Below are 12,387 nucleotides of genomic sequence, written 5' to 3'. Positions count from 1 at the left end.
AAATTGAAGAAGCAATAACCAAATCATCATCCCACTATAAAAATCCCCAATTTATCAAATTATAAGAACCCTAGATTGAATTTAATTAAAATGATATATTTTCCTAAAATCCCCAAAATTAGTTTCTCCTAAGAACCCTTATTTCAATTAACAAAATATACATATCATACCTAAAGAAATAATAACTAGATTAGGGTTGAAAAAGACACTAGCTTTTCTTCTTTCTTGTTTCTTGAAAATGTCAATACACACATACATGCCCACACAATCTTTCAATTTATCTTTGTTAAAATTTCTTAAACTTTATCCTATTATTAATGCTTTGAATGTTTTCTTGAATATAAATGTAAGTAATAGGAAGTATGTGGAAATATGACTAAACAAGAAATAGTTGTATGACATCTTCATATAACTCCACGCCCTTGGCAAGATTAAGAGCGTAAATTACCCGCTAATCATTAAGTTTCTAATTAAAACAATGATTTTTCTTAAATTTAAACTAGCACTGTACCCGCGCTATGCGGCGGTGGTCGTGGCGGCGACGGTATGATGGTTGGACGACTGTTGGTGGTGGAGCGGCGGTGAGTTGTGTATATAATTGATGTAAAAGGTTAATGGACATATTTTAAATGATAAAGGACTGACAGTGTAATTTAATCATTAATGCTAAAAGAATAGTGTATATAAAAGTATTTTAAGGGGTGTTAAGTGAAAATATTACATATTTTCAACATTACCAAAAATAAAAAGGGTTATTCTTTTTATAATACTAGCATGGTACCCGCGCGTTGCGGCGGGATACCATGGTAAAGCCTTTTCATGTCTTGATTAACAAATAAAAATAAACGTTGACAATCAATTAAACAATAGCATACGATGGATAACGTAGATGTAACAACGACCAATGTTAATCTAAAAATAGTAGAAATTTAAAAATCTCCAACAAAAATCTATATACACAACCTGCAACTTAGATGTAAAATTAAATATGTATTAGAAAACTCATGCAGAAACAGATCCTGGTTTCAGTAACATATCCAACTCAGCTCAACACAATGGGGACGAATAATTTACTGAAAAGACAAATCGAAATTCACATTAGTTAGGCATTCATGTTATCACCAGAAGCTTCGATGACATTAGTGTTGATATGGTTTGATGATGAACCCATTGTTACGTTGATGTTTTTTTTGATGATTTGAGTTTGAACTTGCAATTGTGTTTGCTTTTACGTGAATGTGTTTTCAAGTGTTTATATAGTTGTGTATGCATTAGTGTATGAACTTGCAATAATAGGAAATGATTTAAGCAATTAAAACTTAATTTGTTAGCTGTAAAAAAGATATGGAGGGAATTAGTTGATGTAAGCATTTGAAAACTGAGAGTTGGTAAAGATCTTCTGTCTCCAAGAATTGATTTGATTGGGTTTTTTTTTTATGATAGGATTTGTTTTTAATGCAAACAAAATAAATCACTTCATCAACTCATGAGATAGAATCCAGTGACACAAACATATGACCTCTAGTCTTCACATTGCATCAACTCATGCTATATAATATATAGAACTTTAGAACTTAAAGTATAAAAAAACATATAAAAACGAAAATATATTAATTTCACCGTTAATTAGATATGTTAAATTTGTTATCATGAAAATTGCTTTTTTTTTTACAAAAAATTGGCAGAACATGTTTGGCGGGAAAAAAAGATTTAGAAACACAATTTCTAGCTAACATTTTGGTAGTATGATTTGTTATTAATGAAAATATTGTTTCTTTATATAATGAAGATTCTAATTTCTAAATCATAGCCTCTATAAAGTCGGTTGATGTGGAGGGAATTTGTCGATGTAAGCACTTGAAAACTGAGAGTTGATAAGGATCTTCTGTCTCCAATAATTGATTTGATTGGTTTTTTTTTATGATATGATTTGTTTTTAAAGCAAACAAAAGGAACAATCGTGGTGGACATGAATTATGAGATTTAATACTTACCAAAAGGAACAATTGTGGTGGACGTGTGTTTGACTATGTAGTATAGATGGAACTTTTAGAAGGTAGTAATGTGGGGGTCGGACTTCTAATAGTAACGTAGGGGTATATTAGACTTTTCTCCCTGTAACTTTCAACAGGGATTATAATCTTAAATATATAGTAGAGATAGTATAGATATTAAGAAATTATTTTAAAAGTAACAATATAATAAAAAAAAAATAACTTTTTAAAGTTTGGAATGTTACAATGTCATAGATACGTAAAATAACTAGGATTTAAATTTTCATTACCTAATTAATTAAAGTTTTATAACCATGACAAATCTCGTGTAAAGTTATTTAAGGTAATTTGTCCTTGAAAAGAAATAGGGATAAATCTAACAGCAGCAGCAGCAGCAGCAGCATACCTACATTTTAACATCCATCAGTCAATCAATCTAATCAATCAATTGAAATATGTTTTCGTTGTTTAAAAAATCACCACCAAAAGAATTAGGACCGACGGGTGAGTTTTTCAAAAGAAGAGATGCGTGGAGGAGGCACCCGATGCTAAATCATCAATTCCGTCACGCCACTCCTGGTCTCGGTATCGCGCTTGTCGCCTTCGGTATCTACGTCGTCGGCGAGATGGCTTACGACAAGATCTACGCCTCTCCTGCTTCTCACTCCACCTCACCTTCTGAGTCTCACCACTGATTCAGGTTCATTTCTCATTCTCTCTCTATATATAATGTTTTCATATTTTTAGGGTTATATTTTGTGTGTTGTTTATACTCTCTATGATTCTATAGATATAGAAATTGGTAATTTATTACATTTTCGATATGATTTATGGACCGCGTTGATGTTGCAATTGTTTGCACTATGGAAAATACTAATTGAAATTGAAAATGGATGCAAGTAAAATTAGGTTGTGGAAAAGCAAAAACGCTAGTAAAGACTGACACCTTTTTCGGTGGATATATATAGTGATTACATATAGGTGCTCTACTGTTTCATTTCGTATGAGTGTTAGGTTTGGAATATGTTTGGGGGATTGTTTTTGAGTAAATTTTAAAACTGTCTCCGTTTCGAGAAAAGTCTGTTGGAAGACACAAGTATGGAAGTACATTTTGGGCTTTAAGAAGATTTAGAAAATGCCATCAAACATCCTCGTTTGTTGCTTGCATAAGAAACTTTTCACAAAATTCATATGTGAACAAAACTTATGTTGAAGCTTGAGTCAATTAGTATGAGTATATATGCCTGACATTGGACTTTATCTAGAAAAGATTAAAAATGGCTATGTTGAGTGAGAGGGGTAAATCGACGGTGATTAGAGTGGGAGTTAGGCGTCGAGAGGCTGCAGAGTCCGACTGACAAGGAATTGTCGATGTTGATTACTAAATACTAATTGGGGTAAATTTTGGAGACATCTATTGATTTGGCTTATAAATAGTTAAGATGAAAGTATTTTAGCATTAGAATAAAAGCTTTTGGTATATGGGTATTATTGTCTAGTATTTTGAAACTTCATGATCATTATGGGCCCAGTTGGTTTTAGTATGGAAAAACTTGAACATTCACAAGTCATCACTTTTCTTCACAGTCAATGATTCGGTACATGATATTAATGTCAAATGAGCATTCTGGAAATGTTTGATTTGTTAGTACAAGAGTGGACATTGGACAATGGCGACTTGGCGAGTGAAATACTTACATGTTATACTTTGAGATTGTGGTTAATTTTGTCTGGTAGGACACATGCGCTGACCAGTAAACTATGCAACTGTCTAATAAGTATCTTCTCTTTGATGCATATTGTATTTCATGTGTTCAATAATGGTGAACCTTATCTTTACTAATCTTTCAGTTTGAACATCTAATGCTACCCAAGATAAGAAATCAGTGTGGAATTTGAATATTTGTAAACAAACGTGTCCAATCTATATCCTTAATCCGAGTTAGTCACCCCATGACTTCGTACTATAGGAACTAATTTTTTTTTTTTTCTTAATGGGTTAAAATATTGTGATTTGTGAAGTACACTAAAGACCCTGTACTTATAATGGACCCTTATGAAAACCATGGTAGTTTACAGGACCAAGTCCTATTATCTAAATAAGCTGAAAAGTTTAATTACACTTTGTAGTTTTAACATCTTTGTTCAGTGAAAACAGAGTTGATGCAAATGTGTGATTGTTTAGTTAGCGTGTTGGCGTCTAGTTATATTCAATATCTAAAGTCGAAGTGACATGTATGACATTTATGAATGCACCAAATCCTGATTGTGGGTGGCTTTAAAGATTACAGGATTAGTATTCAAGGCAACGAAGATAAGGTTCATGTTCATTTGCTTATCGCAAATTATCTATTTTGAGAGAGCCTGTTTAATATGGTACATTGTTAGAATTTGTTTAGTCACCTTATTGGTTGCTGAGATACTCGCCATCATCATGTCCTTCAAACAGTATTTTTCTAGCTAACAAAGAGTTGTAAGGCAATCAAATCTGTTTCCAAATCCCTTAGTTATATTAGTCTAAGTTTTGCTGCCATACTCTTATAGGACTAGTTTTGCCGCTGCTGTAACAGTATTCTCACACTTTAAGCTATGCTACCATGAAAACACTTGTAGGACTATCTTTGTTGCAACAGTAAGATTCAATATTGCATGGATACTGAGTGCCCAAATAAATAAAGTTGTATGGGGACACAAACGGTGAGGATGCTTGAACATGCAAATTTAGTTCTAAATGTGTTTCTTCATAATATTTACATGACTAGAGATATTGGCGAAGGACGTGCAACGTCTCGGATCGCACCACCGACTCTTTCTCTTCGTTTCTTTTATGAGTGCTGACATGGTTTAAAAAAGCGGTTTTGAGGCGAGGCATACATGTATTGCGTATGAGGCGGCGCCTAAGGATGGACTTTTGGCACATACGCCTCTGGTAGATGAGGCGGTATTGAAGCGCAAGAGGCGTTTAAGCGGTCTGAGGCTTTTTTTTTTTTTTTGTTGGGGGGGGGGGGGGGGGGGGGGGGGGCTGACATTATTTTTGGCGGCAAATATTGGAGCCAATTATATATTTTTGGAGGCCTGACCTAAAATACTTTAAACATCCATTAATATAAATACATAATAATTTGTGCGATTAATATTGGACAATCCATTAATATAAAGATATCGTAACCTAAATAATTGGCAATTAATATCTGATTGATTCGGTCCATGAAGATTATGACTTGGGAGATGATGCAAATTATGTTATTTGATTGATTATGAACTTTATTTGATTTTTAGTATTTTTTTTTTAATATAAGATATTAGATATATAATTTCTATATTTTTATTATTATCGCCTCGACCTTATGCCTCGGTTCGCCTCGTGGCTTACGCCTCTTGAGGCGAAGGGAAAACGCCTTGAGGCTCGTTTCCGTACATATAAACCTTGAGTGCTGAAAACATCTAGATTGAGTTTGTTGCCATTGAAAAGATTGGAGGTATACAACTTTTGGATAATTCTTTATGACATCTTGTGCGGGAGAGAATTTTGCGGATATGGTTGACAATGCTACAGCATTGCAGATGATGATTATGGTTTCATTGTCTTTACATACTGAATTTACTAGGTCTACGCTGTTGGTAACTTGGTATCCATGGAAGGTGTAAGACACATAATACAACTTTGGCCACAACCTCACAGATGTTGTAGCAGGCGGATGGGACTATCATTTCACAGACACAAGACTGAAGAAAACAGTAGTTGGAAAATGGATATATGTTATTTTTTTTTTACCGTGTGTCCATGTGTTATTTTAGGCTAAGGTGAGAATAGTGACAGCATTCTTCTTGATAGATAACTTTTATGTGGCACATAAATGTATGGTCTCTTAGTTTTAGAAAGCTTGTTGACGTTAATTCACCAATCATTTGGGAGGAGGAATCATGGCCTTTTATGTGCCTACTGGGTTCTTATAATCAAGCATCTGCTCTAGTTGTGGACTACAAAGTTTCACCTTAATCATATGTAGGATGAAGTTATAGCTTGAAGCGTTAATCAACGGTGAATGATGGTGAGATTACAAGAACAACTCGTAATCTCTTTCAATAGGATAACTATCAATAGATGAATTAGTTAATCAATGAATTGGTTTTTGGATATAAAGATATGAAAAGCTCAATTACAGTTTTCAGTTTTAATACTTTATAAAGTCAAAGTAAGATGCAAATGAGAGATTGTTTAGATAGTTTGTTGGCATATCTTTATATTCGGTATCCAAAGTAGAAGTGAAATGTATGACATATATGATAATATGAATGCACCAAATTTTGTTTGTGGATGGTATCAAAGATTAGAGGATTTGTTTTCAAGGTAACAAAGAGAAGGTTCATGTTCATGTACTTCTCGAGTTCTCGAAATAATCTATCATGGGAGAGCCTGTTTAAGATGGTACATTGTTAGACTTTGTTGAGTCACCATCTTGGTTGCTGAGACATTAGCTATTACCCTTTTCTTCAAACAGTATTTTCCCTGCTAACAAAGAATTTTTAGGCAATCAAACCTGTTTCCAAATCACTTAGTTAAGGTGGTCTAAGTTTTGCCACCATACTCTTGCACGACTAGTTCTGCCAACTGCTGTAACAGTGTTCTACCGTGAAACACTTTTATGACTATCTCTGCTGCTACAGTAAGATTCAACATTGCATGGATTCTGGTGTCCAACTAAATAAACCTATGTTGAAGACACAAACTTGTGAGATGTATGCACAATTGCACAAGCTAATTTAGGTCTAAATTTGTTTCTCCACAATATTTACATGACTAAAAAGAGATATTGGAGAAGGTAATGCAACGTCTCAGATCACAAAGACCCATATCAGAAGTCACAGAACCTAGCCTGCTAGGAGTGCTAGCAAGTTATAGGGTTATTATGTGGTTTTATTAATATTATCTCCTTTATCCATATGTTTTTTTTGCATGATATAGTTTTTTCAACAACCTTGTGCTCTTTTTAATCAGGATGAAAAACAAAGGAATTTGATTTCTGATATTGTCTATGGTGTTGCTTTTGCTCAGGTGCTCTGAAGGATGCATGTGGTTTATTGCTTGATGTTTGCTCTTGAATAAAATCATTTGTACAAGGATTTGATGCAACTAAAGTTGTCTTATTTTAAGGGTTTTGTAAGATACTTTGCTTCTTGTTTGATGATGATGATGATACATATATCGTTTGGTGTTCTTCCAATTCCCTGACACACAAGAATCTATCATGACTGGTGTACTTTTAAATCGGTAATTTGTATGGAGGTTATGGTGCCCCTCCTTTTTTTAAAACTTTTGGAGTGAAATTAAAACAACAATCCTCTACATCTTTGTGTTTAGTTTGGTGCATCTGTAGGCTGATATTGTAGAAAGTAGGAAGAAAAAAGAAGAATTGGTAATGAAATCTGAAAGACTGAAACCATGTTTTGACCTATGTTATATGTTCAAGTCTACGATGTGGAATCTGGATTGGTAAGATTGTGAAGTGTAACATTCTTTGGTAAATTAGTCGCACACAATGTAATATTTAACTAGATTTTAGACCCGTGTTTTATACATGGGTTTTACAACATTATTAATATAAGAATTAGTATATAAAAATAAAAAAAAATAAAAAACTTAAACGTGGTATTTCAATGTAAATGTTGAATGATAAATCATATCAAGGTTGAATGATATAGCAGTTTTTTTTATACAAACTTTTTCAGAGAAGCAATATTTTAACTTTGATTACATAATTGACCGAGTTTTTATTGATGTGTTGCAAAAAAATAATTTTATATTCATTGGTTATGATTGTTAAGATAGACATTATACAATAAAGTATTTATTATTTTTAAATTAGGTTAAAAGTGTAAATTGGTGATAGAATACCAAAAAGTGTAAATTAGTATAGACATGTGTTGATTTAATTAATTTTGAGAAATTGAGAGTTCTGATTGATCAATTGAGGTTAGGTCAGTTTTCTTTTAAAATATATTAAGATCGTACTATTGAGTCCCGTCCACGGGTAGTTTCAAAAAATATATATTAAAAATAAATATCAAAATAATAAATAACAAAATAGGTGAAAAATAACACAATATGTACAAAACAAGTTTAAAAGAATAAACTCTTTTGTAGTAGAATAAGAAGACTTAATCAAACTATAATTGACAACAAACTAAATTAAAAGAAATGAAAAATAACTATAACATAACAATTCAATATCAAATAATAAACAAACGCGAACAAAATACCAAAAACAACATTAAATTGATATAAACAAAACCATGTGTTTTTTTTTTGATGAGAAATTTAATTAACTTGATTTCGTTTTTAAAGATAGAATAGAGAGACATAATAATATAATATGAATAAGAATGATTAATACAAATTTAGGTTGTATATATAATAATTTATTAGTAGGGTATTAAGGATATTATATAATTGTTTGGTGATTTCTTACCTTAGTGTTTCTTGTTTGCATTATAAGTTATCAAGTCCAACTTCTTATGTTTGTAGAATTAGATTATTGGGTTGGGGTTGGGGGGGGGGGGGGGTTTTAGCAGTCATGCGTGGTTCGATCTCCGCATACTACCTAATTGAATATCATTGTGGTGTCTCAAATTCTAACTACTAACTCGCTGTTAGTTTTTATTAATAAACAAGCTTGAGCTTGAGCTTACCATACTAAATGACTTGCTTGAGTTTCATAAACATATCCAACTATCAACCGGACAACGTAACGTGATAAATGTAGTCATCCTTACAACTTGTTGGTGTATTTGGAAAGTTAAGAATGATTTGATATTTAACAATAAGGTATTCATACTCAACGAAGTCAAATAGAAAATAAAAGCTCAAGGCTATCTTTGGATATAATTAGATTTAAGTTTAGATCTCTATCTTGGATGGATTGGAATAATTTCAGTTTTTGATTATTGGATGATTTGTTCTTTGTAATTTTTTAGGTGCTCGCTGATTTATTAATGAAAATTTCCCCTTCCAAAATAAATAAATAAATAAGTAAAAGTAGATATTCCATGTTGTATAATTGTATAATATCATCAAGTATGAAACTTATAAACAGTGCCATCGTCACATTGCATTGTTCTATTGTTCTACCTGCATCCCTCGTTACTATTTGGATTTCGCCATATCGGATTCCGTTGGGTTTTTTTTTACTTTCGATTTTTCTTGGTTTCCTGCACAATTATTTTGCTTTTGTGTTCTCTTTAATTGGTTTATCTTATACCCGCATCCCTATATATATATATATATATATTTTTGCCATATTGGATTTCATTTGGCCGCTTCGGGGTTTTTTCTTAATGTTTTTCATAGTTTTTAGGATTTTGTATTCTCAACCAATATATTGAAAACTTTTACTGAACATTTTGTTTTTCTTTCATTTTTTTTTTCCCATTTTTTGATTTTAGTGCACAAACTAAATGTATGTATTTGTTATTGCAAACTTTTTGATATGGTTTTCTTATTTTCTCGCACAAACATTTTTTGTTTTCTTCAAGTTATTTCTCGGTTTTTTTCACACTTTTTTTCTTTTGGATTTTTAAGTAGGTTTAACGCAAGTAAGCTACTATAACGAAACATTTTTTTTTCTTTTGGATTTTTAAGTAGGTTCCACGCAAATAGATTACATAACGAAACCGTTTTAACATGACAATTGCAGCTATGCAAAGCGGGGCCCAAACATCACTAGTGAACTGGAAAAAAAAGGGTTAAGTCACTGGACAATTAATGTACTTTCTTCATTCACATGGTTGACCATTGAACTGGATTATCGGCATGTATCACCCATAAACTTTTGAATTTTTTACATGGTTAACCTTTTTTACCCAATGACATGCTATAACAGGTTAAATATTATGTTCTTATTTTTTTAAAAAAAAATTCATCCTAATAAATTCATCCACCGGAAACTAAATCCAAACACTTACATTCAGTGGGCAGTTCCTTTTATACATAGCCTCTTATATTTTGATTCAATCCTCAAGTCTTAATTTTCAGTTGTTTCCTGATCGATTTGAAATCTCTACACCATCATGAAATCTGAAGTTGTTGACCTAGATAAAACCAAGAAAATACAAAACAAAAGACAACAAAAAATTTGATTCAATCGGAATATTCAAGTCAAACAAAATCCATTTCTGATCTACAACATCAATCAAATATATCTAAATATTTTCTTAGATATATTATCCAATTTGATGATTGCATGGTGGACTTATTCCCCATTAAACCCGCTAAAACCTAAAACTGCCGTTGCTACTGTTTTGCCGTCTACCTCCACTGGTGGTCGGAGCTCCGAGCTGATTATATATATATATATTGAAAAGTTATATTGAGAACCTTTTAAAAGCAAGAACCTTTAAGTACTCTTTCTCATTAAATATACATAAGGATGTTTTTGTACTTTCATAAATGGCTTTTAATTAATTCAAAATTAGAATATAATCCCTTAAATGTCTTCTGTTCACAATCTAAAACAGTTACAAAATCCCTTTTTTTTTATTTGCAAACAAATTTATATGTGTGTATAGTGTTTTTTTCCTTTCTTTCAATTTAAAAGTATATGTGAATACATTATCTTTCGTTTGTTAACCAAACAAATTCATATTTTTTCCGTTTGATCATACTTTTTTTTTTTATTATAGAATGTAAATTACAGAAAACACACCTGCTCACATATGCTCATATAGATGAATATGTATAATATATATGTTCATGTAAGTTCTTATAAACATATATCTAACACCTGTTTACATATGCTTATTTACACACTCTTCATAACAGTGCCGAAGCTAGGAATTTTTGAGTAGGAGGTCGGGATCTAAATTTTTTTTTTCCTAAGGCAATTTTCTGGGTAATATATTCGGGTCGGGTCAAAAATTAAATAGTTAAAGATACTATTATTATTATAAAGAAAAAAGTTTCAATCACTAAATAACTAAATAGTTGTCCAAGACAAAGTAAACATTAAAAACTAAAAAGAAGACAAACGGTTGGTACCTGGTTCGATTCACTAAAGAAATTAGAGTTTAGCCTTTCAACATATAAACATATGTTCACAAATAATCATATAAGATATTACACAAAATTTACCTTTTACAATCACAAGTAATTACCTTGATCATAGATAATCATTGCTCACACATGTAATCATGTATCACACACGTAATCATTTATCATACTTACACTATGCACATGTGATCATTATTTACAAAGACATACCTACACTCATATTTTATCCTTTACCATCACAAGTAATCAACTTAATCACATTTAATCATTGCTCACATGTAATCATGTATCACAAGTAATCACCTTGATCACAGTTAATCATTTACATGGAAAAAAGAATATAAATAAAATAAATTTAAACAAGTTATCACAAGTGATTGCTTCGTGAAAAACGACTATATCTCCAATTATAAATAATTTTTAAACTAACAAAAAATTTATTTATTAATTAAATATATAAAATTAGTTCAAGAAAAAATAAATAATGAAATAAAAAACATCTAATCATGTTTTCGACTTGCAATAAAAATATCACATATGAACATCACAATTACTTATATTTGTACAACATCTAGAAAACCAACAACAATATAACAAATTTAATAAAAAAAATAATAAAAAATATCATAAGAGAACATCTTGCTGATTGTATTTGATTTTTCCGTTGTATATTCTGGATTTTTTTTAGCACGCAAATGGGGTGTGTGAAGGAGGAGGTGTGGGTGAGACAAAAGTGGGATTTGATTGGGCTTTGTTACATCCTTTTATCTTGAAATCGCTTTAACTATTATGTTAACATGACAATTTTAACCCCGTGCATATGTTTCGGTTATTTTTGGTTTCTTTTATTTACAATTATGCCATCTCAATTAATTACCATTGATCACAATTAAGTAATGGCTAAGATTTGTTTAAAGGGTTCTCCAGGAAGACGCCTGACCACAACCGCCATCGATAGATCCACAAACCACAACTAACGCTGGCGCTACCCCAACACCTCCAGAATTCGGTGGATGAATTCATTAGGATGAATTTTTGAAAAGAATTAAGAAAATAATATTTAACTTGTATAGCAGGTCACCAGGTTAGTATTTTGTCATGTAAAAAATTGAAAGTTTATGGCCTTATGGGTGATACATGATGATAATCCAGTTCAATGTACAACTATGTAAATGAGAGAAAATAAATTGTTTCAGTTATTTAACCCAAAAAAGAAAGGTTGGGGCTAGAATTGATATATTTGAAAACATAAGGGGCCAATACCATTACAATACCACTAGAATTTGCGGTCGAAACCCGGATATTTCTGGATCTTTTTCTTTTTCCTTTTCATTTCGGTGAAGGGAG

General features: G+C 31.7%; 1 protein-coding gene across 1 annotated transcript; it reads left to right on the top strand.

Annotated features, from left to right (window-relative positions):
* The first annotated feature begins 2,346 nt into the window (after window positions 1-2,346).
* Window positions 2,347-7,219, top strand: LOC122593125 (NADH dehydrogenase [ubiquinone] 1 beta subcomplex subunit 3-A). The gene is made up of 2 exons (XM_043765483.1): window positions 2,347-2,694; window positions 7,051-7,219. The coding sequence occupies exon 1, from the start codon at window positions 2,450-2,452 to the stop codon at window positions 2,687-2,689; it is 240 nt and encodes a 79-aa protein (XP_043621418.1). The 5' UTR covers window positions 2,347-2,449; the 3' UTR covers window positions 2,690-2,694; window positions 7,051-7,219.
* The last annotated feature ends 5,168 nt before the right edge of the window (window positions 7,220-12,387 follow it).

This window comes from Erigeron canadensis, chromosome 3 (assembly GCF_010389155.1).
Source record: "Erigeron canadensis isolate Cc75 chromosome 3, C_canadensis_v1, whole genome shotgun sequence".
Lineage (NCBI taxonomy): Eukaryota > Viridiplantae > Streptophyta > Magnoliopsida > Asterales > Asteraceae > Erigeron > Erigeron canadensis.
The sequence above is the reverse complement of the archived record's forward strand: the minus strand, read 5'-3'. Positions and strand labels throughout refer to the sequence as shown.

What these genes read in the sequence shown, in the direction of transcription:
- LOC122593125 (XM_043765483.1), top strand. Translation starts at nt 2,450, where the DNA reads ATGTTTTCGTTGTTTAAAAAATCACCACCAAAAGAATTAGGACCGACG.